At 60.3% G+C, this 27,661-nt stretch overlaps 1 protein-coding gene across 6 annotated transcripts in view; it reads right to left on the minus strand.

Moving 5' to 3' along the window:
• Positions 1-339: 339 nt before the first annotated feature.
• The window catches only part of KIFC3 (kinesin family member C3), a 36,350-nt gene continuing 9,028 nt past the window's right edge, over positions 340-27,661 (minus strand). The window contains exons 3-21 of one of the 6 annotated variants that reach the window (XM_069456653.1): positions 25,528-25,666; positions 22,484-22,686; positions 12,579-12,644; positions 11,981-12,124; positions 11,595-11,834; positions 10,916-11,089; positions 10,224-10,371; positions 10,010-10,140; positions 8,300-8,411; positions 7,019-7,200; positions 6,191-6,295; positions 4,427-4,557; positions 3,888-4,011; positions 3,191-3,320; positions 2,866-3,095; positions 2,411-2,545; positions 1,908-2,016; positions 1,312-1,338; positions 340-974 (exon numbers count right to left, since the gene is read on the minus strand). In XM_069456653.1, the coding sequence (XP_069312754.1) occupies positions 1,334-1,338; positions 1,908-2,016; positions 2,411-2,545; positions 2,866-3,095; positions 3,191-3,320; positions 3,888-4,011; positions 4,427-4,557; positions 6,191-6,295; positions 7,019-7,200; positions 8,300-8,411; positions 10,010-10,140; positions 10,224-10,371; positions 10,916-11,089; positions 11,595-11,834; positions 11,981-12,124; positions 12,579-12,644; positions 22,484-22,686; positions 25,528-25,666 (2,508 nt within the window). In that variant the 3' untranslated portion in view covers positions 340-974; positions 1,312-1,333. Of the gene's footprint in view, positions 975-1,244; positions 1,339-1,907; positions 2,017-2,410; positions 2,546-2,865; positions 3,096-3,190; positions 3,321-3,887; positions 4,012-4,426; positions 4,558-6,190; positions 6,296-7,018; positions 7,201-8,299; positions 8,412-10,009; positions 10,141-10,223; positions 10,372-10,915; positions 11,090-11,594; positions 11,835-11,980; positions 12,125-12,578; positions 12,645-22,483; positions 22,687-25,527; positions 25,667-27,661 lie in introns of those variants that run through there. The other 5 variants (XM_069456656.1, XM_069456658.1, XM_069456659.1 and 2 more) reach the window with 5 other exon arrangements.

Raw genomic sequence — 27,661 nt, forward strand, 5'->3', positions numbered from 1 at the left:
CGGCCAGCCTGACGAGCCTCTGATGATCTCTTGAGCCTCGGCAGCTCCATCAGTTACCGTGGGCACAGTAGGCACCTCAAAAGGATAACTGTGACTACAAACAGAAAAAGTTACCCAAGGTAGGGGCAGTGCTGGCTCCCGGGCTCCCCTCTCCAGTGTTCAGGACACTGAGGGGACAGAGCTGCAGGAAACAGCCAGCAGAGTGAGTAGCCAGCAGAGTGAGTCCACAGGGCATGGCCGTGTCTTGCCCCCCCCGCCACGAGCGGACCGAGAGGGGCTCACAAGACCAACTCTTTCAGACTATACTTGTGTAAAAGGCTTTTATTTTAATAAGTAAAAATGGCTAAGCTTCCAAAAGTTCTTAAATAGCATCTCCAGGGGAGGAAGCCGTCAAGAGGCCAGTGAGCAAGGACAGCCCGGTGCCCGCAGACGAGGGAACCGCCCACCGGCCTCCTGCCAGCCATAAATACAGCCCGGCCCGCGGTAGGAGGGCCAGGCCCTATGTACACCTAGGAACACTATGTACAGTCCCACTGTGGGGTCCCCTCCTTCGGGGACAGTGGTGGGCAGGGCGGCCCTTGGTGCCACCAACCAGCCCCAGTTCCACAGCTCCTGTGCCTGCCTGGAGGCTCCTAAGTCCACCCCCTAAGGAGGGCGCCCAGCGCTGCCGGCCGGCCCGGGCACGAGGCCCCCTCCCACACACTTGTACCCGTCCCACGCGGGCCCAGCTCTGATGGCCGGGCCTGCCCTTCCAGCCCACGCCGTTTGCACCCAGAGCCACAGCCGAGAGCCACCGTTTCCTTCTGAACATGTTTCTCATCTGAGGGGCGACAGGGCCAAAGAGGAGCCTCCGCTCTCGCCTCGGCCTCCCGGGGTCCCGGCGCTGCAGCAGGCGCAGACCAGCAAGGCCTCGGGGCCCAGGTCCCGGCCCGATAGGTGGCACGTCCATCACACAGGCACCGGCCGCGACTTCCCTGCAGGAGCACGAGGATCATCAGCTCCTGGCTACTTACCTGCGGACAGTGGCCCATGGCAGATGCCACCAAGAGCAGGAGGGAGCGCAGCAGAAGCACACAGACAAGCAGGCAGCGGAGGGACGGCCCCAGCCCGGGGCCGCTGGACTCCCCGGCACAGCCCTGCAACCCGAGCGGGCGGGCGGGCAGCCCTGGGCCGCTGGACTCCCCGGCACAGCCCTGCAACCCGAGCGGGCGGGCGGGCGGGCGGGCAGCCCTGGGCCGCTGGACTCCCCGGCACAGCCCTGCAACCCGAGCGGGCGGGCGGGCAGCCCTGGGCCGCTGGCCCCACACTCACCTAGAGACTGCAGCCCCAGCCGTCAGGCTGAAATCAAAGCGACAGGCGTCTCACTGGTGGACTTGCCTCCGGCCAGGACCCCACCGGACTCTACTCCCCTCACCCCTTCGGACTCAAGGACTGGCCAGGCCCTTCCCTGAGTGGGGCCTGGAGCCCTGGATTCTAGTGCTGGGGGGGCTCACCCCTCATCGGGGACATGGAGCCAGCCCTGCCCTTTCCACCACCACCCTCGCCCCAGGGAGCCCGAGGCCTGGGGCCGGGGCACCAGGCCTGCTCTGCAGGGGGTGCTGCACGAGCCCAGCCAGCCACCCTCGGAGAATCGGGTGGGCCTTGGGGCAGCAGCCCCAGCTAGGAGGCTGGGTTCTTCCTTACGCTGCCCCCTCTCCAGAGGCCTCAGGTGTCCCATCTGTAAAATGGACACGGCATAGTCTGCCCTGACTACTTCCCAGGGGCAGAGGAGACTGTCAAACAAGTTCCTGGAGAAATCATATAAACATTTAAAAATGAAAGAAAAGAAAAAGCCCATCCAGGTAAGGCAGCCTGGTCACCCTGGGGGGACAGTCCCCACCCACCCCGGCCACTCCCTCGGGGCTCACCTGAGGGCTGCAGCTTCCTGCGGATGGAGCCAGGGCGGCTCGAGGTCCCGGAGCTGGGGGCCGAATGGGCTCGTGCTGAGGGCTGTGGCGTCTGGCAAGCAGGCTCCCACTGCGGGCAGGGACAGGCACGTGGCCAGGGGCCCTGGCTGCACCCCACCCTGCCCCACTGTGCTTCCTTAAACTCAGTTTCCTCGTCTGCAAATGGGCATGATGACGATACCCTGCGCCTTGCAGTCATTGCCAGGAATAGATAACGTGGGGAAGGAAGTAAACTAGCTATTAACAAGCACCCCATGTGTGCCAGGCCTGCAAACTGCCCCACGACCAGGCAATCACCGCGACAGGTACCTCTGAGGCCAAGAAGGAACACGTGGACGACAGAGGCTACTGACTTTGGGTTCAAGTTCTGGCTCCCGCCCCACCACTCCCGGCTGTCCTCGTGGGCACGGCCTCCTGCCCGTGACCCGGAAGTCTCTGACCCAGCGCCAGCCTGGTCCGCATACCTCTAGATGCTCCTGGCTCGACCAGGACCCGAGCTCGGCCCGGCGTGGCCCGGGGCCCAGCTCCACCGAGCGCACCCGCTCCGCAAACTTGAGGGAATAGAGCGTCTCGCTGGTGTTCTTCTCCACGGGGGACACCTAGGGGGTGCAAGCGCTCACTGCCCACCCAGGCCAGCCGGCCAGCCCCATGGAACCGAAGGGGCCACCGGAAGGCACTGGGCCCAGGGAGGCGAGAAAACTTCCTGGACAAGACTGAGAGGGACAGGCCGGAGGGCGATCAAGGTGGCAGAGGTGACGCAAAGGCGTAGAGGGACTGGGGTACACAGGTGTGTGTGGCCAGGACGGTGGAGACCGAGGGGGCGCATGTCACTGACTCGAGCTGCTGGCAAGAAGGGGCCCTTTGCACAGCCTGGGGTGCCCGGGTCTGGGAGCTGCCCCCCACGGGCCCAGGCCCTCACCTGCACCACCATGAGGGTCTTGCTGTCACCACTGAGCGAGTCCTGCAGCAGGTAGGTGAGCTTGGAGTTGCGAAAGGGCACGTGGCCCTGGCGGGAGCGCAGGGCAGCGATGACGTCTCCCAGCGCCGACAGCGACTTGTTGATGTGTTGTGCCTCCCGCAGGCGGCTGCCCTCGGCCCCGGACTTGCCCACACGCTCCGAGCCAGCCAAGTCCACCAGGTTCAGCTTCCCTGCAGGGGAGGCGCCAGGCCGATGAGGGCTGCCCGCGGGGGGACGCGGGGGGACGCAGGGGTCCTGGGCCCGGCCGCCTGCCGCCCCCGCTCACCCGTGGTGCGCAGGCCCGTGCTGCAGTCCACGCCGCGCACCGTCACGATGAGCAGCGCGTGCGAGCGGGAGCTGTGCTCGTTCAGGTTGGTGAACTCGGTCGTGCGGTTGGTGTGGCCGAACTCAAACACCTGCGGGTGGGGTGGGGAGGGGAGGGCACAGGCACAGGGTTAGAATGGGGGCTTCAGAATCGCTGTCCCGGGATCGCGTGAGCTCTAGAGTTCGAGAGCAGCCTGAGCAAGAGCGAGACCCCATCTCTACTACAAATACAAAGAAATTCGCTGGACAACTAAAACTATATAGAAAAAGTTAGCCGGGCATGGTGGCGCATGCCTGTAGTCCCAGCTACTCGGGAGGCTGAGGCAGGAGGATCGCTTGAGCCCAGGAGTTTGAGGTTGCTGTGAGCCAGGCTGACGCCACGGCACTCTAGCCCGGGCAACAGAGTGAGACTCTGTCTCAAAAAAAAAAAAAATGACCCTGTCCCCCTGAGCACCCCATGAGGGGTGGTAGCGTCACCCTCCACGTGTTACACGAGGAAACTGAGGCTCAGAGAGGCGTGGGGACTTGCCTGAGGACACACACTCGGGACACTGAGTGTTTCCTGCACGCAAACAAGTTTCTGTCCTCCGAGCAGCTCGGCTGCAGTCGGGGTCACCCCAGCATTTCCCCGGCCCCCCAGGCCCCCCGCAGCCCCACACCTTGTTGATGTCATCCACGCTCTGCACCTGGAACTCCGTGAGCCCCGGCACGTACAGCTGCCCGCTGCCGTCCGGGCACAGCCGGATCTCCAGCTTCTCCTGGGGCTCCTTCCCCAGCAGGTCCCTGGAGGGGCAGGTGAGAGTCACTCCCTCCTCCCGCTTCCCGCCCCTGCCTGCACTGCACCCAGCCCACCGAACCTTCCAGAAGGCTCCTCTGACTGCCGGGCTAAGGCCACTCTCCTCCTCCAGCTCCTCCCCTCACTCGGCTGAGACCCGACTGGCGCCCAGAAGTCCTGGGGGTGGTGCTGCTCCCGCCTCCCCATGCACCGCGCCCCTGTGGGCAGGGCCCTGCCACCTCTCTCGCCACCGACACCTGGTGCAGCCCACAGGCCGGGAAAAGGAGCGCCTGGGTCTGGGCCTCCTAGGCAGGCTCAGAGAACCCCTCCTCCCCCCGGGTCCTCTAAGCCTGTCGGGACCCAGGTCAGGACTTCCGGCCAAGCCTCCTCACAAGCCCCCGACTCCGCGCTCGGGCCCCCCACCTGAGGACCTCGTTGTAGATCTCGGCCGCGCTCACGGTGATGGTGTACTCCCAGTCGGACGCCTTCTCCTGCACCTCGGAGAAGAGCAGCTGCAGGGCCCGCTGGTTGATGCCTGGGTTCTCGTGGGACCCCTGAGGGCAGGAAGAAAGGTCCCAGTGAACCAGGCCTCCCCCCGACTCGGGGTGGGCCGTGCAGACCCTCACAGGGCATCTGTCAGCCCCAAGCCCCTGGGCAGCGCTTCACCGGTGAGCCTCCCTGCCCCGACCTCCACCTGCGTGCCAGCCTGCCCCAAAATGCCCTCCACCAGGTATAGGCAACAGCACCTCCCTGGGCCTCAGTTTCCTCACCTTTCAAATGGCATCACCCTGCCAGGAATGCCCTGAGACTTAGAGCCCTGGGGTGAAGGCCCTGGCCCTGCTGGGCCACCAGAAATGAATGACTTCCCTGCCCACTGCCCAGAGGGGGCTGAAGGCCAGGGGGGCTATGAACCAGGCTCCGTGGGTGGCAGAGAGAAGGCCCAGACAGAGGGGAGAGGTGCCCTGGGGTCAAAGGGGCTGGCCAGCCTTTCTAGAAGGAAATATACAGTCTCCCACCCCCAGCCCTCGCCTCTCCTCTGACGGCACCTCCCATCCTACCCCCCATTCCTGCCGCAGGGGCCCCCGGGCCAGGCCTCCAGTGTGCCACGTGCACCTCATGACAGCCTGCTGGCTCTGCCCTGTCCCTCGGGGTCTGCCCTAGCACTGCCTCCCCAGGGGGGCTGCCCCCACACTCCCAAACGCCCCGTCCCTCCCTCCCAGTCCCTCGTCCCAGGCCTTGTTCTCTCCCTGGCCCCCACAGGCAGGTACTGATGCGCTTTTGTGTTCACTGCTGTCTCCCGCTGCCAGGTTGGCTCTGCGGGGACAGGGACTCTGTTTGGGCCTCAGCAGATAAGCTTGGAGAATAGACGTGGTCACCCCAACTCTAAGCAACCCCACGACAGAGCTGGGAGCCCAGGAGGGGCTGCACCCCTCCCCCCACTAGTCCCAGGACTGAGGGACAAGCAGGGTCCAGGCAGGGAGAGAGGGCCACCAAGGCAGGCTCCCGAGAGGTGCTAACAGCCCGGACCAGCAGGGCCTGGCCAGCCCTCTCCTGTCCCCCAGACACCGAGATACCAGCCCTCCTCCCTGACCTGGGAACCCCACGGCACCCCGTTGAGAGCCAGGGAAACGGTGACACCCCAGGGACAGCTTCCCATGGCTCTGTCCACAGTCGAGCCTCCTCTGGGTCCCACTCGCTGCCACCACGGAGGTGACTGGCCACCGCAGGGAGACGAAGCCCCGCCTGGACCCCGGGCTGCAGGTAAGAGCTGGGCTTCCCCCGACAGCCGGCACGTGGCCAGGCCCTCCTGGGCCCTCCTGCACCCCAGGGTCCCCCAGCCCAGCGCGGGGCAGCCACAAACCAGGAGGGCACTCAGGGAACAGGTATGGGCAAAATGAAAGACGTCGTGGTGGCCTGTCCTGGACGTTGGCTGTTGCCCAGCACGCTCGCCCCTGCCCCAGGCCTGCTGGGACCACCACAGGTGCTCTTGGGCACGGCGGCCCCTGTTCAGGCCTGGTGCCTCGGGGCTAACACAGGTCACTGCGCCTCTGCTTCTGGGAGGCTGCGAGGACCCACTGAGGCAAAACACACACTGTGCCAAACCCCAAGGCCAGGGAGGGAACCCCCATCGCTAGCAGCAGGGGGTGGTCTTCACCCTGAGCCCTGGCCCAGCTGGTGGGCACCCACCTCCATCGTGTACGTCTTGCCGGCGCCCGTCTGGCCGTAGGCGAAGATGCAGACGTTGAAGCCATCGATGCAGGAGGTGATCAGGGCTTGGACCTCCTGGAACACCTGGGAGGGAGGGAGGGAGGGAGGATGGAGGTGGGGGCTTCCAGGGCCACTAGGGCCAGGGAACCCCCAGCTGCAGGTCCAGCCGCCTCCCCGGACCACTCTCTCCTTCTGCGGTAACACAGCACGTGCGACTGCCGTCACCTGGCTCACTGCTGAGGTTCGTGACTAGCGAGTCACTCGCTGAGCCATCAGAGGCTGCCTGGCTACCGAAGGCCCCTCCAGCTGTGCCCCGCTGTCCCGCAGAGGGCTCAGCAAGGGGAGGGCAGAGGCTGGCACGTGCCTGGCACCTCTCTGGCCCGGGTTGCCGGTGGACAGAGGACGGGGAGAGGTGCTGGAGCCAGACTCGGGACAGGAGGGCACAGGCATGACAGGCCCCGCAGGCTGCCCGGGCGGCTGAGACCAGCAGATGCTGAAGCACGTGGTTCTCACACCGCTGAGGCCCAGCACTGGGGCGGGGTGGGGGTCCCCAGGAAGGCCTGTGGGACCGACACAGAGGACGCTCCCGGCTGGAGAGGCACGCGAGGTCGCAAAGAGGGGTGGGGCCTGGATCTCTCCTAGGGGAGGCTTCCAGGGCCTCGTCTTAGCTTCCCACCCTCTGCTCTCCTCCCCAGGAGGGACCCTGGTTCCTCAGGTCGCAATCCTGCACCCCAGTCTTACACTTCTCTCCCCTCTCTGCACTGGCACCCCTTCCCAGCAGGCGTCCTCCCTACGGGCCCCACTCACATCCTGCTGCGAGGCCCGCGGGGAGAAGACCTTGTCCAGCTCGAAGGACACAGGCTTGCCCTTGTGCAGCAGGTGGATGACGGAGTCGTCGTCGGGATCGAAGGTCACAGCGTTGGCTGCCTCGGGTCCTTCCCCGTCTTCTTTGGTGATTGGCCGGACACGAGCAATCACCCTGATGTTCCCTGGATAGGTTGGGGATGAAGGGGTGGGCCCAGGCACGGTCAAGACGAGACGGCCTCCACTCTGGCACCCACTGATGTCCTGGTGGCCTAGGGGTCCCCTGCCTTTTATGCAAAGCCCCCCAGGGCAAGGTGGCCCACAAAGCTGTCATCAGTCACTCACACTATAGTATGAATTCATTTAGCACATTTTGTTCCTGAGCAGACTCGTTGAGGGTACAGACCTTGCCTTGGGGACAGGCAGGAGAGGCCCGCTGTAGAGCTCAGCACTGTACCCATTCTGGCTGAGACACCAAAATGGACACTTTTTCTCTTTGGACTTCAGTGTCCTCATCTATACAGTGAGGGGCTTGGGCCCCAGTGAGCCAAGGGACTTGTCTCATCAGTCTAAAGGGCACTGTGAGCGCCAGGACGGGGCCTGGGCATCAGGGGGGCCAACGGGACCAGACGGCAGTGTGTGGCAGTGTGGGCTCATCACGCCACCCCTCGCTTCCAGCCCTGTGCTCTTGGGATGAAGAGAAAACGCCCCCCGCGGTCAGCATGGCCCCACCTTCCCTCGGCTCTTCACCCCCCCACTCCAGCAAGCCCCCCACTCCTGTCTATCCCAGCCCTGGCGCGGGGGCAGAGTCGGGGTTCTCTGGGTGATCGGCAGCCACTGTCCATCCTCCCAGCTAACGCGAGCACCCCAAGGCAGTCTGCGGGCCGCGGCCGTATGCGCGGCGTCTGGAACAGCACCCTGGCACAGAGCAGGCGCTCCCCAGACCTCTTTACACTGAATGGTGGAGTCTCCAGGTTGACCAGGCCCCAGGTCAAAACAAGTGGCCCTCCAGCCAGCCACCACCCAGTGCTCAATACCAGACCCCTCGGCCACCCAGGGCCTGGGGAGTAACCTGCCACGGACACTGGGGCAGGGGCTTCAGAGCTGGACTGATCCAAGGTGGACCATTTCCTAGCCATGTGGCTTCAAGCAAACTCCCTGACTTCTCTATGCCTCCACTTCCTTACCTACTAGAGCAGGACTGTAACAGCTCCTTAATGACAGGGCACAGCTCCAGGGATGACTGCCAAGCCCGGTGGACCCCTATGCCGGCACCGTAGTTACCTTTTAGCCGCACGAGCTCGTTGTGGCACTTCTTGCGTAGCTGCAGCTCCCGGCGGTACTTGCGCAGCAGCTCCTGGTTGTTGCTGTTGACCTCCTCGATGGCCTGGCCGATCTGGTGGGGGGTGCACGCCGCTGTCAGGGGGCCGGCTCCGTCAGCCTTGCTTGCCCGACTGCCCACCCTGACACGGCACTCACTGCCTCCCGCCCTGGGCTGAGCATTTGACACGCGCCATCATGTGTCAAACTGTCCCAGTCACTCCTCTGGGTAGGTACTGCTACCATCCCCATTTTACAGCTGAAGAAACTGAGGCCCAGAGAGGTTAAGCCAATAGCTCAGGCTGCTAATAAGCCCAGAGCCAAGACTCAGCCTTCGCTCCACAGCACTAGCACTCGACTCCAACATGATTTGGCTGGACTCAAATTCCAGCTCTATTCCTGAGTGGCTGGGGGACCCGAGACCATTGGCTCAATTTTCTCATCTGTAAAACGGGCATAATACCATCGAACTCATGAATCTGTAAAGAGATGGTAGGTAAGGATCTCCCAGTAACATTTCATAGGGGGGAAAAAAAGCAAGATGCAAAACCATTCGCACAGTACGCTGGGGTGAACGGGATGCGTACACAGTCATCTGTCCCTTAGTATCTGCGGAGGATTGGTCCCAGGACCCCTGCAGGTACCACCATCTGCGAACGCTTGAATCCCTGACATAAAATGGCGCAGTATCTGCACATGACCTACGCGCATCCTCCGTGTACTTCATTCATTTATTTCCTTTTAGAGAGGAGGTCTCCCTCTGTTGCCCAGACTGCAGTGCAGTGTGGGATCATAGCTCACTGCAGCCTTGAACTCCTGGGCTCAAGGGATCCTCCTGCCCCAGCCTCCCAAGTCGCTGGGACGACAGGCACGAGCCACTGCACCCAGCCTCCGTACACTTCATATCACCCCTAACGATTGTTATACCTAATACAATGGAAATGCTATGTAAATAGTTGTTATACTATGTTGTTTTTTTCTATTATTTTTTATTGTTACGTTGTTATTTTTCAAATATTTTTAATTTGCGGATGTGGAATCCGTGGATACAGAGGGCCTCCTGTGCACTCGTACACGTCCATCGACAGCCTTAATCACGCTCCGAACGCTCTGGGCCAGGCGATGCTGGGCCAGGCGATGCTGGGCCAGGCCGCCTTAGGGGGCAGGGTGGCAGCGAGGCCTTTCCTGTTCACCTGATGCCCTCGTGCAGGGTCAGGCTTCTCACCACGTCCACGTATTACTGATGTAATTTCTTTAAAGGAGAACTATTTTCTATTCCCCAAATATATTAGTCTCTGCAGAGCTGTCGTGCAAATTCAAGGAGCCAACGGCTATAAAAGGCTCAACACGTGGGTGGCACTTAAGAGATGTTGGCTATTCTCATACTGCACAAGTACAGCCTTAAAAAATTAAGTTAAACCTAACAGATCTGTGTTTGAGATACATGTAACAGGTGTGTCTAAAGAATCACAGTAAGACAAATACCTGCCCCCCAAGTCTATTTTCAAACAGGGCCCCTAAGGGGCAGCAGCGTGGGGCGGGTGTTGCCTGGGGGGCTTTGTCTGAGTTTTGGGAGGGGCCCCGGTGGACACTGTGTCTGCCAGAGGTTCCAGGCCTCTCCCCGGTGCAACCCCCCCCAACTGGCCTGCGGTCAGCCACCCGCCGCCGGCTCACCTCGGCCTTGACGCTCCTCAGGGCCTCCTGCAGCAGCAGCGGGAAGCTGCGCACCTGCCGCTTGAGCCCGTTGTAGTCGTTCGTGAGGGTCCGCAGTGCCGGCTGCAGCGTCAGCAGGTTGGTCCGGACACCTACGGGGACACGAGGGGTGTGAGGCACACGGGGACTGAGGGGCAGTGGTGGGGGGCAGGCAGGGCCCAGCCCGCTGGCTCACCTGCCAGGTTCTCGTGCACGGCCTTCATCTCCACCTGGGCTCTGGCGAAGGCCTCCTCGATGGCCCGGTTCTTGTCCTCCTCCAGGGACTGCATCTCCTCCAGCATCTGCCCGTGTGCCCGCTCCAGCTCCGACTCGTACATGGCAATCTGGCAGCCGGGCCGGAGAAGGCTCAGTGCCGCGGGGCATGGGAGGGAGAGGGGCAAGTACCACACCGGGAACGAAGCCCCACCGGTCACCTCACGTGCACACGCCGAGTAAAGGGCTAGAATGGCCTCCCCCCCCACCCAGGGCCGTGAGCTCTGTGCAGCGACTACCTCCCTGCATTAGCCCCGGGCACCAAAACGGTCCCAGACACTCTCCAGGTGCACGAGCCATGTGCCCCGGGAGAGCAGGGTGTGCGCGTGTACGGTGTACGACAGTGACAGGAGCAGCAGCAGAGCTTACTGGGCACAGTCTGGGTGCTGGGCCCTGGGCGAACAGCCTGTTGGGATCACGTTCTTGAGTCCCCACTGTGAAGTGGGTTCTGGAACCAGATCACATTACATATGACAAAACTGGCCCCTGGTCACAGGGCCATTGGGGAAACAAGGGACCGGACCCCAGGTGTGTTGGGTCCCAAATGCTGGACTTCGGCAATGTCCCAAAGGACCCCTGTTCCCGGCCCTCGTGCGCCCCACGCGGCCTGCACACCTGCGCCCGGAGCTGCATGGTCAGCTGGTGCGAGCTCTGCAGCTGCTGCTCCATCTCCTTCAGCACCTGCCTCTGCATGGCCACCTGCTCCTGCAGGTGCTGGTTCCGGGCCTGGGACTCACTGAGGGCCTGCTTGGTCTTGGGCGACTCCACCTCTATCGTCTTGATGACGTACTGCAAGGCGAGGGGGCAAAGGGCACATGGAGGCCTGTGGGCACCTTGACCTCACCCCAGGGCCTGAGACACAGTTTTTTTCTGGGGGAGGAAAAACTGGAGGAGCCTTAAGGTCCTGGCTTTGCATAAAGCTGTAGAACCTCCTGGAACCTTCTCATCTTAATGAGAGCCTACTATGAGCCTGGCTGTGGCCCCAGCCTGGGTACGGAACAGAGCAGAAGGGCCAAGACGAGGCGGAATGCAGAGGCTGCGCTGCATGTGCCTGGCACGCAGTGGGCACCTTGGCTGCAGGAAACCTACTCCGTGCCTGGCCCTGGACTGCGGAAAGGGGGGGGCGGGGCAGGCCGAGCAGCCAAGTGGAACGACTGCTGCAGCCACCCGCTCCCCTCGTGCCCCAGGGCGAGCCCCCTCGCAGCCAGCCCTGCCCTGGGCCAGGGGCCGAGGGCCAAGGTGCAGGCCAGGCTCCCACGGGGCCCCACCCTCGGCCGCCCGGGCCGTGGCTCACCTTGACAGGCGGGGACTGGGCCCGCAGGCTGGCGATGGTCTCGTGGCTGTCGCGCAGGCGCCGGCTGAGCCGCTCCTCCTCCTGCGCCTTCTCCGCCAGGCAGTCCTTGAGCCGCAGCTCCACCTCGGCCAGCCGGTCGGTCTTCTGCTGCACCTCCAGGTTCAGCTCCGACAGCATGCCTTTGTTCTCTGCCACCTCCAGCTGCAGCTGGGACAGCCTGTCCCGGAGCTGGGCACTCTCCTATAGGCGGCCGGGAGGTGCAGGACAAGCAGGAGGCAGACAGGCAGGGGTCCCCATTAGGGCCTGGGGTCCCCATCAGGGCCTGGGGTCACTGTCGGGGGCCGAGCCCTCCGGGCGCAGGGTGGGGGCCGCGGCCGCCTGCTCACCTGGCTGTGCTCGCAGCCCGGGCAAGGGGCGGCCGGCGTCGCCCGCAGGTCCTGCAGCTCCGCCTCGCAGCGCCGCATCTCCTGCCTCAGCCGCTCATTCTCCACCATCAGCAGGTCCCGGTGCTTCTCCAAGTCGGTGCCCCCCTGCGGACAGCCAGGGCTGAGCGGCTGCATGTGGCAGGGCAGGTGGGGCAGGAAGCGGGCAGGGGAGGAGGGCACGGGGCAGGGGAGAGAGGAGGAGACGCAAAGAGAAGGCAGAGGGAGAGAGAGCAAGAGAAAGGCGGACACAGGGCAAAGTGCCCAGGAGAGGAGCAGAGAAAGACGGTGGAGGGGAGAGGGGAGAAGGGGTAAAGCAGGGCCCGCTCCCGCCGCACCCACCCCTCGCTCTATTTCCTGAGTGTGAAAGTAACAAGAAGTCATATTTATACCAGAGTCACACTCCCGTTTTACGCCGGCAAACAAGAATTCACCTCCCTCCCCTCGGAGTCGCTGGGTGGTGACAAGTACTCGGGGTGGCGTGTTTTGAGACAGGTGGGGGGTGTGCGGGCCGGGAGAGAGGGGGTCACACCCTGCACGGGCCGGGCCAGGCCGCACTCACCAGCTCCGCCCGGAGTCGGCTCACCTCCTGGGCCTGGCTAAGGAGCTTCTCCTTCAGGTTCTCCACCTGCCGGCACAAAGCCAGGGCCAGAGTGAGTCTTGGTCCTCACCCCCGCCCACCCGGCACCAGGGGCGAGCGACGTGGCCTTGGTCCTCCCTGTGTCCAAGCACCGCGTCACACCTGGGACTCCCGGTGACAGGCCCCGGGCCCGGGCCTGACAGCCTGCAGCACCCTCTGCCCCCGCAAGGCCAGGTCTGGAGAGCGGGCGCAGCCCAGGTAAGCCCGACGCCACCCCGGGGACCCCTCGCTGGCACAGGCTCCCTTTGTGTATGTAGCTTCCCGTTCTCTTTCTTTAAAACAGCCCCCAAATCGTATCAACGCCCACAAACCCCAGTCCTATTCTTGCCCAGCCCCCAGAATTTTCCACTTTGGCCTCCAGCAAGTCGCCTGTGGAGATGGGCCTCCCAGCAGCCAGGGCACGTTTGGGACCCGTGTCCACCCTGGCTCCCAATCTGCCTTGCGGGACAGCAGGACAGCAGGCTGTCAGAGAGAGAAAGGGCCGTGTGCCCCATCAGGAAGCGACAGTGACCTGGCTCATCCGGACCCCGGCAGACGGGAAGACCACCACGGTGCCAGCCCAAGAGGACAGAGCCCAGGAAGGCCACCCTTCCCTGGAGCGGCCTCTGGCTGCCGTCTCCCCAAGGCCCAGACCCTGGTCTCCCATCAGCCCGTCTCCAGGAACCTCCTCAGGAAATAACCCAAACAGACAAAGACTTGGTCACTCGTGTCCAGACATCAGAGCATGTTTGGGGTTTCTCTCGCAGAATGTTCTGTGACGACCACAGCTCACCTGGGAGAAGCTGCAGCGAGAGGCAGACTCGCTCTGCGCTGGTACGAGAGGTTTACACGAGCAGGCCGTGGCACGCGGTTCTAAGTACTCAACAACAACTAATTCCTAGGTGACAACGTCCCCTGCCTACGGGGGACAGCCAGGTAAGGCTGGCGAGGGGCTGTGCAGGGCCGGACACCCAAGGGTGACCTAAGGAGGCAGCCACGACACGCTCCTCTCGGACCACAGCCAGGTAGGAATGCACGTGAGGCGTCACCAAACTTCTCATCTTTCAACAGAGGCCGGACGTTTGGATTTCTGAGGGGTGTGGGTAACATCTCCCTACTTTACGTGGCTGAGATGTCATCAAACAACAGTCTATGGGCAGCACTCAGCCTCGAAGGTCCCTGCGTCCTGGGGCTGGAGAGAGTGGCGGAACCACAGCAGCCAGGCCCCAGCTCCTCTGGGCAGGCAGGCAGGGGCCAGGGGCCACCCCACCTCTGAAAGAAAGGCCGGCGACGCCAGCCTCGCTCCCTCCTGGTGGGGAGGGGTATTCCGAGACGCAAGACCCAGCTGACGGGCGGGGAGGCCCAGCCAGGCTGCCCACGGCCTCCTGGTGGACAAGCAGGCGACCCAAAGGCTGGGCCCCAGGAGGCACCTCCGTCACTGGCTGCACCAGCATGTTCCTTCCCAGCAACGTGCTGGGCCACGGGCCAAGCAGGGAGGCGACGCTCGTGCCGCTTCTCTGCCCACTGGTGACACCCGTTTCTGCGGCTGAGCAGCGGGTGCGGGGAGTGCGCGATCCCTCTGGCCACAGAGCGGGGCCGGGCTGGCCTGCAGCAGGCAGCCCTCCGTGCCCCGGGCGCACAGTTGGCGACACCCCGAACCACCGTTAGCGGCGTGGCGCGTGCACATACGCTACACGGACTCTACGCAGTCGTCACGGTCATGCTTACCGAGTTAGAATGACACGGGGGAAGGCTCATCAACACAGTGAGCCGAAGAAAAATCTGGGGGAAAAGTCGAGTGTACAATACAAAAAAGGGGTCTCTGTGCTGTAGAATCATACTTGGCAAACTCCTTGTGTTTCTCAGTAATTCTAAGGCTTGAAGAATATTTATTCCTCGTGCACTCCCCCCACCCTGAAATACGGGGGCCTACTTCCCCTTGACGAGGCCGGGGTCCCCCACCCGCACTCCCCCGCCAGACGGCTGCGGCCTCAGCACAGGGCTGGGTGTGCTGACCTCGACTGTCTCCACGCGGCTGCCAGACGCTCAGACCCCGACACAGGAAAAGCGGGTTGGCCAGTGTCTGCTGGGGGGTGGGGTGCCCACCCACCACCCGCCACCCACCACCCACCACCCACCACCCGCCAGCCTGCACCCAGGCTCCTGCCCCCTTCTTGCATCACAATGGGAACCTGGGTGGCTCCTGGGCTCCGTCTGGAACCTCTGGGGGGTAAGGGGCACCCGAAGGAAGGAGGCGGCTGCACTGGGGCAGGCGTTGGGGCACGGAGAGCGAGGCTGAGCGAGGGGGAGTTGAAGAAGGGGCTGTCAAAGACCCCCTTGGGCAGCAATGTCAGACAGTAGGTCATCTCCAGCTTGTCTCCGGCAGCGGGCAGCAAAGCCGGGGGACGTGGCTGAGAGGCGCCGTACCAAGACGGGAGCCCTGGGCAGGGTGCCACCGCCTGCTCCATGGCGAGCGGTGACTTGCCCTGACCAGCCAGCCCCATCTGGGGCCGGGGGGCTGCTTTGGAAGGGCTTGCGGGGAAGACACCAGTTTTTTCCTGGACTTGAAGGTAGAGGTAGGGAAAACAGGCAAGAAGTCTGAGAGGAATGGAGGCACCCGGAGAAAGTGACGGGAGATGGGGCCAGGAACAGCAAGCGCCGAGCGTGGCAGGAGCAGAGAGCTGCGCCTTCACACGCTCCCCGCAGCCCCGAGCCAGCCGTGGCCGTCTGCACCTGCAAGCCCAAGCCGGGAGGGTCCCCAGCGAGTGCCAGCATGGGGTCAGCACGCAGTAGGTGCTCAATAAATACTTCAAGTGACCACCAAGGGGCAGTGTGCACAGTCCTGAGCCAAAGAGCCAGGCCAAGTGAGAAAACGGGAGTCAAGCCAGGCGGCTGAGAAGGTGCTGGGATGGCACCCCGGGCTGTGGCGGGCCCAGGCTGGGCCTGTGCAGCACCGTCCCGGGCCCCAGCTCCTCAGCAGCCGGAGAGGCCGAGCCCTGCCCTGCTCAGGGAGGAGGCGCTGGGCCCGCCCGCGACCTGACACGACCTGTGTGCACAGCGCGGGCACGAGCAAGCTCAGTGAAGGGTGGGTCTGGCCTGCTCAGGTCTGCTCCTGCGGCGGCCTGGCCAACGCCGACCACCTGCCAATTAGCTCCCTACCTCCCAGCAAGCCCAGTCAGACACCGTCACCTGCCTTCTGAGGACAAGAGGAAGCTGGGAAGGCCGGAGGGGCCTGGGACCCAGAGGCCCCACTCCCCTTCCTGAAGGCTTGATGCTGGCTCTCCGACCACCGACCAGCCCTGTCTGGCCCTGTCCACATCCTGCTTCCACTGCCAAGCCTTCACATCCAGGTCCTTTTGCCACAGAGGGGCAGTAACAGCAGTTGACATTTCACATTCTCAAGCCAGACTGCCCGGGTTCTAATCCAGACATTACCGTGCCTGCTGGGTAACCTTGGACAAGTCTCTTAACCTCTCTGTGCCTCTTGGTTTCCTCGTCTGTATAATGAGGCCGCTTCATCGAGGTTGTCTTGAGGATTAAATGAGATGCTGTATGTGATGTGCTCAGAACAGGACCCAGCGCATTTCTCCAATGAAAGGCCTGTGAAGGCAGGAATTTTTGTCTGTTGTGTTCAGTGCTGTGTCCCCAGCACCTGGGACAGTGGCTGACACACAGCAGCTATGCAGTGGGAAGAATGCCGACTGCATGAGGGGCCCGGCAGAGCGAGGTCTGGGGGGGGTCGGTAAGCAGGGCGGGGGGCAGGAGGCGGGGGACTGGGCCGCAGGGCGCTCACCTCGACCCAGAGGCAGGAGCTGCCACTCGACTCCAGGCAGCGGGTGCCACGCGTGGGATTGTCGGCCCAGAGATGCCACATTTCCCAGGATTTTATGACACAAAGGAAGTCCAGATTTTTATGTGACTTTAATTAAGATTTAAATATTGGCAACCAATTTGATTTAAAAATGAGGCCAACTAGAACTAATAAATTCAGCAAAGTTGCAGGATATAAAAATCAACACAAAAATCCGCTGCATTCTGCAACTAACAACGAACAGTCCAAAAAAGAAATTAAGAAAAACAATGCCATTTATAATAGCAACAAAAAAAAGAACAAAATGCTTAAGAATAAACTTAACAAAAGAGGGTAAAGATTTATATAATTAAAACTACAAAGTATCAATGAAAGGAATTAAAGAAGACACCAGTAAATGGAAACACATCCCGTGTTCATGTATTGGAAAATGTAATATTGTTAAGATGTCAACACTACCCAAAGCGATCCACAGATTCAGTGCAAACATCAACGATGTTTCCTGAAGAAATAGGAAAAAATCTTTCCTAAAATTCATATGGAATCTCAAGGGACACTAAATAGCCAAACCGATCCTGAAAGCGAAGAACAAAGCTGACAGTCTCACACTTCTGATTGCTGTACAAACCTACAGCAATCAAAGCAGTGTGGTAACTGGGCATACAAACAGACATAAAGACCAATGTAAGAGAGCAGAAAGCCCAGCAATAAACCCTACCGTATATGGTCAAATGGTTTTCAACAAAGGTGTCAAGATCATTCAATGGGGAAAGGACAGTCTCTTCAACAAGTAGTGCTACGAAAACTGGATACCCACAGGCAAAAGAATGAAGCTGGACCCTCACCTTATACCATATACAAAAATTAACTCAAAATGGATCAAAGACCTAAACGTGAGAACTAAAACTGCAAAACTCTTAGAAGAAAATATAAGAGAAAACATCATGACATTGAATCTGGCAATGATTTTTTGGATATGACAGACACCAAAAGCATGGACAATAAAAGAAAATATAGACAAGTTGGACTTCATCAAAATTTAAAACTTTTGTACAACCATCATGTATCTGATAAGGGGTTAGTAACCAGAATATACGAAGAACTCCTAAAATTCAACAACAAAAAACCCAATTAAAGAATGAGTAAAGAACTCAAATAGAAATTTCTCCAAAGATATACCAATGGCCAATAAGCACACAAAAGGATGCTCAATGTGATTAATCATCAGGAAAATGCAAATCAAAACTACAATGAGATGCCATTTCATACCCCTTAGGATGGCTATTAGAAAAATGAAAACAAAAGGGCCGGGCGCGGTGGCTCACGCCTGTAATCCTAGCACTCTGGGAGGCCGAGGTGGGCGGATCGTTTGAGCTCAGGAGTTCCAGACCAGCCTGAGCAAGAGCGAGACCCCATCTCTACTAAAAATAGAAAGAAATTATATGGACAGCTAAAAATATATATAGAAAAAATTAGCCGGGCATGGTGGTGCATGCCTGTAGTCCCAGCTACTCGGGAGGCTGAGACAGGAGGATCCCTTGAGCTCAGGAGTTTGAGGTTGCTGTGAGCTAGGCTGACGCCACGGCACTCACTCTAGCCTGGGCAACCGAGTGAGACTCTGTCTCAAAAAAAAAAAAAAAAAAAAAACAAAGTAATAAGTGTTGGTGAGGATGTGGAGAAATAGGAACCCTGCCTACTGCATCGCTAGTGGGAATGTAAAATGGTACAGCTGCTATGGAAAACAGTATTGTGGTTCTTCAAAGAATGAAAAATAAGGCCAGGTGCTGTAGCTCACACCTGTAATCCCAGCGCTTTGGGAGGGTGAGGCGGGAGGATTGCTTGAGGCCAGGAGTTCAAGACCAGCCTGGGCAACACAGCGAGATCCCATCTCTACAAAAAACATAAAATTTAAAAATTAGCTGGGTGTGGTGGCATATGCCCGTAGTCCCAGCTACTCAGAAAGCAGGAGGATCCTTTGAACCCAGCAGTTCAAGGTTACAGTGAGCTATGATCCTGCCACTGTACTCCAGCCTGGGTGACTAGCAAGACTCTTTCTCCAAAAAAAAAAAAAAAAAAAATTAATTGATTAATTAATTAAAAATAGAATTACCATATGAGCCATGCTTGCCTATTGGGATAACCGCCCATCAAAAAATGAACCACCATATGATTATGATTATAATCTGAGTATATACCAAAAAAACCTGAAAGCAGGGATTGTACATTCATGTTCACAGCAACATTACGCACAAGAGCCAAGAGGTATGGGCAACCCAAGTGTCCACCAACCACAAATAGATCAACACAATGTGGTATATGCACACAATGGAGTATTACTCAGCCTTAAAAAGGCCATTAACTACTGCCTATAAAAAAAAGACAGAAGGAAAAATGGAAGGACATTCTGACACATGCTACAACACAGATGAACCTTGGGGACATTGTGCTAAGTGACATAAGCCAGTCACGGGACAAATACTGCATGACTCCACTCACGGGAGGCAGCTAGAGTAGTCAGACTCAGAGACAGACAGCAGAAAGGTGTGTGGGTGGGGGGTGGGGGGAGAATGGACGGCACCGTTTGATGGGGACGGGGTTCCAGTCTGGGAAGCTGAAACGAGTTGTGCAGGCGGACGGAGGTGATGGCGGCACAACAGTGTGAATGTACTCGCTGCCGCTGAACTTTACACTTAAAAGGGCTTAAGAGGGCAAATTTTGTTACATGTATTTTATCACACTTTTTTAAATGGTGAAAATGGTGAAAAAGTGACAAAGCAGGCCAAACAGGACACATTTGAGGGCAAAATCCAATCTGTGGTCTCTGAGGACATTTTTTAGGGTTCCGTGTTGAGGTGCAGGGGCGGGTAAGGGGTAGGGGGACACGGGCAGGAACCCAGGAACTCGTGCCTGTGGCTTTGGAGACACCCACAGGAAGACAGGGGGAGGGGAGCCCAAGGCCACCACAGCAGTCCTGGGACTGCTGCTGCCCATGTCCGGGAGGGTCATATCCTGACAGCCACAGCCTCCTTCGGCCACCAGACCAAGACCAGCGGCCCCCGTGGCCTGGGTCAGCCGGGCACCCGGGACTGCAGACCTCTGCCGGAGCAAGCCATGAGTACATGCATCCCCTCCATGGGACACTGAGCGATGAAGAGACCTGAAAAGGCCCCTGCCGTCCCCACAAACGAGCCCAGGTCCCAGCGGTGGTAAGAGGCCCATTTCCCCAGTCAGCTTGGCCAGTGGGGCGGGCGGTGGGTTTCATAAGGTCACCACCTTGAGTCCCCCAGTAATAGGCAGGTGCTATTATTATCCCCATTTTACAGGAAGAAAAGCCGAGCTCCCCAGGGGTTAAGCCTTGCTTAAACAACTTACTTGAGGTCACCTGACCCCTCAGTGGCACGTGGGGTGACACCTCACGAGGCACCGCACTTTACAGTTCACCGTCTTTTCCCTCTCCCCGCTCACAATTGCGCCACCCCATGACCACAAATAAAGAGAGGTTTATTGGCCCCGTTCAGAGACTGGGAAATGAAGGCTGGGAGAGGAAGTGACTTCCTACAGCGGCACAGCTAGCGCGTGGCACAGCCAGGACCGGAATCCTGCTCGTGGGGTTCCTGACCCAAAACTCTTCTCGGTAACGATGGTGGCGCGGCAACAACCCCAGTTACTCCCTGGGGACCGACTCACTGTATACTCTGATAACGTCCATTTCACAGATGGGGAAACCGAGGTGCGGAGTGGTTATTAACTAGCCCAAGGTCACAGCTAATGAGCGGTGCCAAGGTCAGAGTTCGAACCCGGCTCCAGCCCCACGTGGCCGGCCACATCGCACAAGCTCAGACCTTCCAGAGAGTAGCGACGGAGACCAGGTGCATCCCCTCAGAAATTTCCAGAAAAGAGCTGGCAGTCACAGAATCCAAGGACAAACTGAGAGCAAAGACCAGAACGATTCTGAATTCCCAAGTCACAGGGGCGGGAGGTGGGGTATTTCTCAAAGTGGGGCTGGAGAGCGGGGCCCAAAGCCACCAGAAAGGCTGGGACGCCTCACCCTTTCAACTTCCCCTCCTAAAAAGTAGTAGATTTTGTTAATTAAAATAAAAAATATTTTCACAACCTTGTTTAGAGTCGCAAACGGCTACATATTGTTTCATTTGAATGAAATGTTCAGAAAAGGCAAATCCATAGACACAGCAGGCAGATTAAGGGCTGCCGGCGGCTGTGGGGCCGGGGGGGGGGGGGGGGGGGGCGCGGAGGGACTGTTAGGGCGTCTGGGGTGATGAAAACGTTCTTAAATCACACAGTGCTGACCGCATCATCCTCTATATGTACTTAAAAACCACTGAATTGTACACCTTAGAGAAGTGAATTTTATGGTACGTGAATGGTATCTCACCAAAGCTCTTTTTAAAAAACCTGTTTGAAAAATGAAGTGTCTGAACGGCCTAAACCAGGGAAGGCGGGGAAAGGAGGAGGTGCTGCCAGGCTCTCGCCTTGGGCCAGACACGGCCCTGCAGGGTGGGCCCTGGACCCCAGCCCCTCCAGCAGCACCCCCGCCACGCCCTTTCTGCTACCACAGTCCCTTTGCACTGCCTGGTCCTCAACTCCGAGTGCACGCCCCTCTGCTCTGCGCCAGACCTCAGCTCCGGCACTGCCTTCCCAGGGAGGCCGACCCTGACCTCCACAACGGGGTCATGACCCCCTCGGACAAGCACTTGCAGCCCCATGTGGGCCCCTCCCAAAGACCCCACTTTACGTGGGTATGTGGAGCAAACGTCTGTCCTCCCCCAGACGGAGCCTGTTTGCGTATCTCCGGTGCCCAGCTCAGTGTCCAGGACAAAAGAGGTGCACGCGAACATCCGGGGAAGGCAGGCGGACATGCGGCAGGCAAGAGAACCGCAGAGCTGGCCTTGAAGAGCCCCCGGTCAGTGGGGCAGACAGGCCCAGAGACAGCCCAGCAAGGCGGCGAGAGGACAGGAGGGAGACACAGAGTATGAGATGTCCCCAAGGAGGCCCACTCAACAGGGGCAGGTGGGCAGGACAGGAGTCCTTGAGCAGAGGACACACCCGTCAGCTAGAAGCAACGCTGCATCTCGAGAGCACACACAAACGACCTGCTGCCCTGGAACTGGGACCAAGCCACAGTATCCCTGGCACTGTCATGTGCCATGACAGACGGTCCACACGTCTGGGTCATGTCTTTCCTGGGACAGAGAACTTGACTCGACCGGAAGGCAAAGTTGTCAATAGAGAGCCCTGGGCCCAGAGCTCAGGGACCCAACGGCCAGGCCAGGGTGCTGACTCCAATGTGGGGAGGATGTGGCAGACTGGGCTGGGGACCCCGAGGAAGTGGATGAGGCTCAGACGGGCCACAGAGAGATGCTGAGGGTGGGAGAGGACAGAGGGCCTGGGGCCTGCACGGAGAGGGGAAGGGGAGGGGAGAGGAGCAGCCACGCTCGCAGAAGAGGGCAGCAGTCAGCCCCACAGGGCAAGCAGCCCACAGGCCGAGCATCCCCAGATGTCCTTCCGGAAAGCCAACAAAGGAAACGACATTCACGGACATAAACCTTGACTCCCCCTGGCTTCCAGAGGTTTGCGAGATCTTCCCCCACAGGCGCTCACGCCAGCCTCTGTCTTTGCCAAGAAAGCAAGAGAACGAGAAGTGTCCTCCGGTCTCCTGTGGGGTGACCGTCAGCAGCGAGTTTCGTCGGTGCGGCCTGCCCCGTCCAGGGCACCGTGGAAGACAGTGGATCAGCGCGGGCCCCGGGGCGGGAGCCCCCTGCACCTGCCTGCTCCACTCAGGTCTACGTCACTACCGAGGGGCAGGTCCTGGCCCCGGCAACCACCAGGACACGAAGCAAAACGATGACCAGGGTGGGCGGCCCAGGCTGACTCTCGCCACCTCCCAAGCCAGGAGAGGAGATCCCACCTGTCTCCTCTTGTTATGCCAGCGGCCCGGAGGGGCCAGGTGCCCAGGGTGGTCCTCGGACCTGCTCTGCACTGGGCAGTGGCCTCTGCCCATTCCAGCGTCCCCAGGTACCTGGTTCTGCAGCTGGGCGGCTGTGGCTTGCTGGTCACTGTCGCGGAGGACCAGCTGCTCCTGTAGGACCGCCAGCTCCTCCTGTAGCTGGGCTTTCTCCTCCTGAAGCTGGGACATGGCCTCCACCATCCTATGCACCACGGGGGCCGCACCTGGCGACCCCGCCAGGCTCGAGCACCTCCCGCTGCCAAAGAGCCGCCCACCTACGAGCAAAGCAGCGGCTGATGAGCTGGGCGGCAGAGGTCTCACAGCAGCTGGCGGAGGACAGGGGGTCCATCACGGCGGGGCAGGCCATCGGGGAGCAGGAGGGGACGCAAGCAGAGGGCGTGGGGCGATCATCTCGGGCCGGGGTGGCAGCGTGGGTTAGCCGGGGCCTGTGTCAGAGGAAGCCACTTTGGCGGGCAGCTTCTAGGGGGCAGAACTGCCTGGATCAGGACTTAGGAAAACAACTTTCACCGACTGCCCCTCTCAAAGCAGGTGTTCTAGGTCTCGGGGGCTGCTGGCCCCCTCCGCGGCCATGCTGCAAGGAATCACAGCCCAGAAAGCGAAGGGTTTTCACCCGGAAACACCGTCCTGGTAGGAACACGGTTTCTTTAAACCGCAAACCCTCTCCAGAGTGCACAGGAGAGGAGCAGGGCTGCCCAGGCTGCCCCTGCGGGAAGCGGCCCCGGCACACAGAGAGGGAGCAAGGGCAGTGTGTTCGCGTGTGGGGGGCAGCCAGACCAGGGCACGGAGACAGTGGCAACGGGCAGGATCATAGCCAGGCCGGCCCCTGCGCTCGCTGGAAAGGACCCAGCACAGGGACCGCACAGGCACAGGAAAGTGGTAAAAACCGAGCTGGGCAGGAACTCAGCCTTCCTCCTCCTCCTCCTCCTCCTCCTCCTCCTCCTCCTCCCACGGCCCTCCACTGTCCTGTCACCAGGAGCAAGAGAGAGACAGACAGAGGGACGAAGGCAAAGACACAGAATCGAGGCCCATGACCTGCCGTGGGCCTGAGATGCTCATCAGAGCTTGCTCCCCGGGCCCCGAGCACGGCCAGGTCTCTGCAGGCCAGGAGCTGGCAGAGTTCGGAGGACAGAGACAGAGGAGGGGGGAAGGGCAGGAGGCTCTGCCTCCTCCCTCAGGCTGCCCAAATGGAGGCTGGCAAAGTGTCCAACAGCAAAGAATGAAGAGGGGTATCACATCTGCCAGCCAGACGGCCCCCTCCCCCTACCTCGGAGCCCCAGAGCACTGAGCTTTCTGGAACTAGGTCCCCGGGATTCCCAGCCCTGTGCAGGCTGGCAGGGCAGGCATGCACGTGAAGTCACACACACCCTTGGCAGCCCTGACTGGGGGTGTGTCCGCTGCTTTGCAGGGACACCAAATGGACTAGGCTGGACAGGGGAGCTGGGTGGGAGGAGGAGGGGCAGGTGGGCACAGCCGGGCTCCACCCTAAGAGGACAAGAGACCTTCCAGAGAGCCGCGGCAGGGCAGTCCCCAGTTGGACAGTGACCCTGGCTGTGTGGCCTGCACGTGACACAGCATGCACGTCACGCAGAGCTGGCCGAGCTCCTGTGATCTGTTCTAGAGAGAGCCAGGTCAGACGGATGCTTCCAGGCCTGCACACGGGGCTGCTGTGAGCGGCATGTGACCAGCGTGGCCCTCAGCCCTGTGCAGACTGCTGTGGGGTGGCAGGGAACGCACTGGCCTCTGGCCGACAGCTGGCCCTGCCACTTGAGATACGTGTGGGAGGGGGCTGCAGGGTCTTCCCATGTGAAATGGGGACAACGGGCTCTGCCCAAGGGAACCCAGAACCGTGGGGATGCCCAGGTGTGGGCGAATGTTACATGACAGGCCACAGGGCTGAACCGAGACATCGGAGAGCATGTCTTGTCTGGGACGCTGCTCGCGTCACAGGAGGCCACCCTAGTGGGGCTCACCCCGACCCCAGCACCGCCGTGCACAGGTGCAGGGCAGCTGACAGGGGGCCCAGGGAGTGCTCATGGGGGCAGAAAAGATCTTCAAGAAGCCAAGGCGGGGGCCAAGGCAGGGGAAAGATAGGAGGGCGAGGAGAGATCAAAGGGGCACTTGGGTGCAAGGGACAGAACGGGCCCTCGTGCTGAGGAGGCTGCAGGCCCAGGCTGGCCTTGCTGATGGGGGTGAGTCCTCGCTCTTGGTTGGAGCAGGCTTTCTCCTCTCTGCTGTCCGGGGAGGGAGGCCCCCCTAATCAGCTGGACGATGCCCCTTCCCAAGGCCTACCTGCCCACCCCCCAGCCAGGCCCCAACACCTGCTGCCGGACAGGAGCGTCCCAGACAGGTGAACGCGGCTCTGGCACCACCTCGGAACGGAGCGGCTCCTTCCACCACCCAGCAAGTTCAGACACACGAATTAACCTCTTGGCGACAAGAGAGAAACAACACAAAGATCAGCTCCTTTTTCCTTCACACGCTCTTGGCCTTCCCCTTGGTCTCCTTGAGGATGCTGTGCCCCGTTACCACTGGGGACCCCAGCATGGAGCCAGGAGACTACACATAACGCTCGGGGGAGCCTGGAGAGCCTTCCAGAAGAACCGGCCTCTGGATGCCATGGCAGGCCTTGCGAGAAGAGCGGAACCACTGGCCCCTTGTTCTCAGCCTCCAGGCAGGAGAATCAGAGCCCTGTCCTGGGAGCCCCCAGACCCCACCAGCCCAGGACAAGAGGGAGGACGCCAGGCTCTCTGCAGGCAGTGGCGTCTGTGAGGCTGCCACCCTCACCCTGCTTTTGACAGGCGCTGGGAGAGACAAAAAGCGGGGAAATTCAACCCCGGCCCGCACTGGCCAAGGCCTCTTATCACTGGATGGGGCCTTGGTGGCTTTGGGAGGAGGGTGGCACTGAAAAGGGAGGTTATAGACACATCGCTGCCCCCAGATCCGGGGGAAGCAGGCTGGGGTCTCCCAGGGCCATGTCAGGCAGCCAGAGTCTGGCTGGGCAGGACAGGGGTTTGGGGACAGCTCGGCTGCCACAGGAGTCCCTCCTGTGCTGGCCTTGCCAGGGTGTTCCGGGTCAGCGGGCAGACCTCCTTTACCTGTTTTCTCTACATTCATGGCGCCACCAGCTTCCGGGGCCTCCCGGTCCCGCCTGGGGGCTGGCGCCTGCCTCTTCGGGAGCTTCTCTTCTTTCGTCCCCTGACTCTTGCTCCTGCACCCCTTGTCCTGCAGGGCCTGCTGCCAAGACACAACCAGAATCCTCGCGTGAAGGGGACTGCGCTGGGGAGCGAATCCCTCAAGCCTGAGGACGGTGCACACTCGGAGCCAGGGAGGACTCCGGGGCCCAGCAGGTCCAGTCTGTCACCGTGTGAGTGGGGACAACGAGGCCTGAGGTCTGGAAGGAAATGTGCCCAGATCCCACAGCAAGACAGCGGCAGTGGCTTCTCCCGGCCCCCTTGGCAGCCCGCCCTCTGCCCCAGCAAAGAAGGCTCGTGGGCACTGGAAGTCCTTAGGGGAAGCTCAGGCCATCTCCGAGGCAGGAGTCACAGCAGCCGGCTTGATTCGGACCCGCAAGCCCCGCCGCTCACAGGCAACTGGCCAGCCGCACCACACACATCAACCTCAGGCAACTCCCCCAGGATGTCACAGCTGCCACAACCCCCCTGTCACACAGCCCCCCACCTCCAGATGGTGACTGCCACAGGGCTGCACACAAGTCCACCCAAGCAGGGGGAGGGCCCTGGCCCTGCCTCCTTCACTCCCCTGCCCCGCGTGGCTATCCGGGGACCATGGGACCCCGACTCCTGGTCAGGGAGGAGCCCAGGCAAAGGAGGCTGGGACAGAGCAGACGAGTCACAGGCACGGGGAGGGACCAGAGAAAGTCACCCGCAGCTCGCACAGAAAGAGCCCCAAGGCAAGTGGCAGAACCACACGGGAAGTGCACTCATCAACACAAAACGGGTGTGGAAAACCATCCAGGGAAACACAGACAGCGGTTCCGTCTGGGAGGTGGGGGTGACGGCGTAGTGGCTGAGAGTAGAAACAAGCGTCATTCCAACTTTTTGTGAATAAAAAGAAACTTCACAGCAGAGAGGATGGGGGCACAGGGGAAAGGAGGTGGCCTAACATTTCACCTTGAAACTTTCTGGCATTTGAAGTTTTAACCTTATGAACATCAACGCTGTTTTGGGTTTCTTAATGTCAACAGGTTGTCTGGGAAGAGAGACTGGAGACAATTTTTGTGTGTCTTTGTGCCTCTAAATTCAAAGCAAAAAGACGAATGTTAGCTTTTAAAAAATGCTCAGTCTAGTGGTGCAAGGCCTGGTGTGAAGCCAGGCTCTGCCTCGAGTACGCTGTGCAACTGCGGGCAAGTTACTCACCTCCCCTGGGCTGCGTTTCCCTCATTCTTAAAACGGAAACTGTAGCAGCCCTCGTCTCAGCGAGACGGTGCGAACAGTAACTGAGAGAACGTCAGCAGAGGACTCGGAAGGCGGCTGGCAGGTAGCAAGAGCCCGACGCAGGGTACACCGGTATCGTTACGTTATTGCGGTAATCGTCACTTTTTTCACTTTGGTAATCAAAAAGCCAATAAACAGAGTTGAAAAGATCAGAAAATTGACATCAGCAGGCTTGGCGGCTTGCCACCCAGCCGGTCCCTCTCGACCCCACGCACCACTGGAGAAGGGAGGGTGGCGAGGGCCTCCCCTTGGACTTAGGAAAATTCCTGCCAACTTTATTTTGTCCCCTCCCTTTGGCCAACTGCCACAGCAGGCTCGTCAGGGCAGCAGCAAGGGCAGCAGCTGGGAGTTCCTGTCTGCCGACCAGGGCGAAGGTTACACTATTTCTGGCCTGCTGGCCGAGCCACAGGAAGGGCAGACGGCCCCCAGGGGGTTGGGAATTTCTGCAGCACCTCGGTGGGGAGCGTCTCGGGTTTTAATCACTGGACCGAGGCTGGGGGCCGGGCGAGTCACCAAGCTTACTCGGTCACCTCATTGCGCTTGGGACCCACTCTGGCCCGCATCCAGGACCCGGGAGCACTTATAAACGTAGCAGAACTTTACGGGGGCCCGGAAGGACGTGAAGGAGGAAGCTGGTTGCCGGTGGCACCTTCTCAGAGATCCTCAGCAGATCTGCTGACCCCGGGACTCGCGGCAACCGCAAGCCAGCACCCCGTAATCAAAACTCAACAACGGAGCCACCACCCAGCTTGAGGCTGCGCGTTTCTGACCGCCA

Source organism: Eulemur rufifrons, chromosome 23 (assembly GCF_041146395.1).
Source record: "Eulemur rufifrons isolate Redbay chromosome 23, OSU_ERuf_1, whole genome shotgun sequence".
Lineage (NCBI taxonomy): Eukaryota > Metazoa > Chordata > Mammalia > Primates > Lemuridae > Eulemur > Eulemur rufifrons.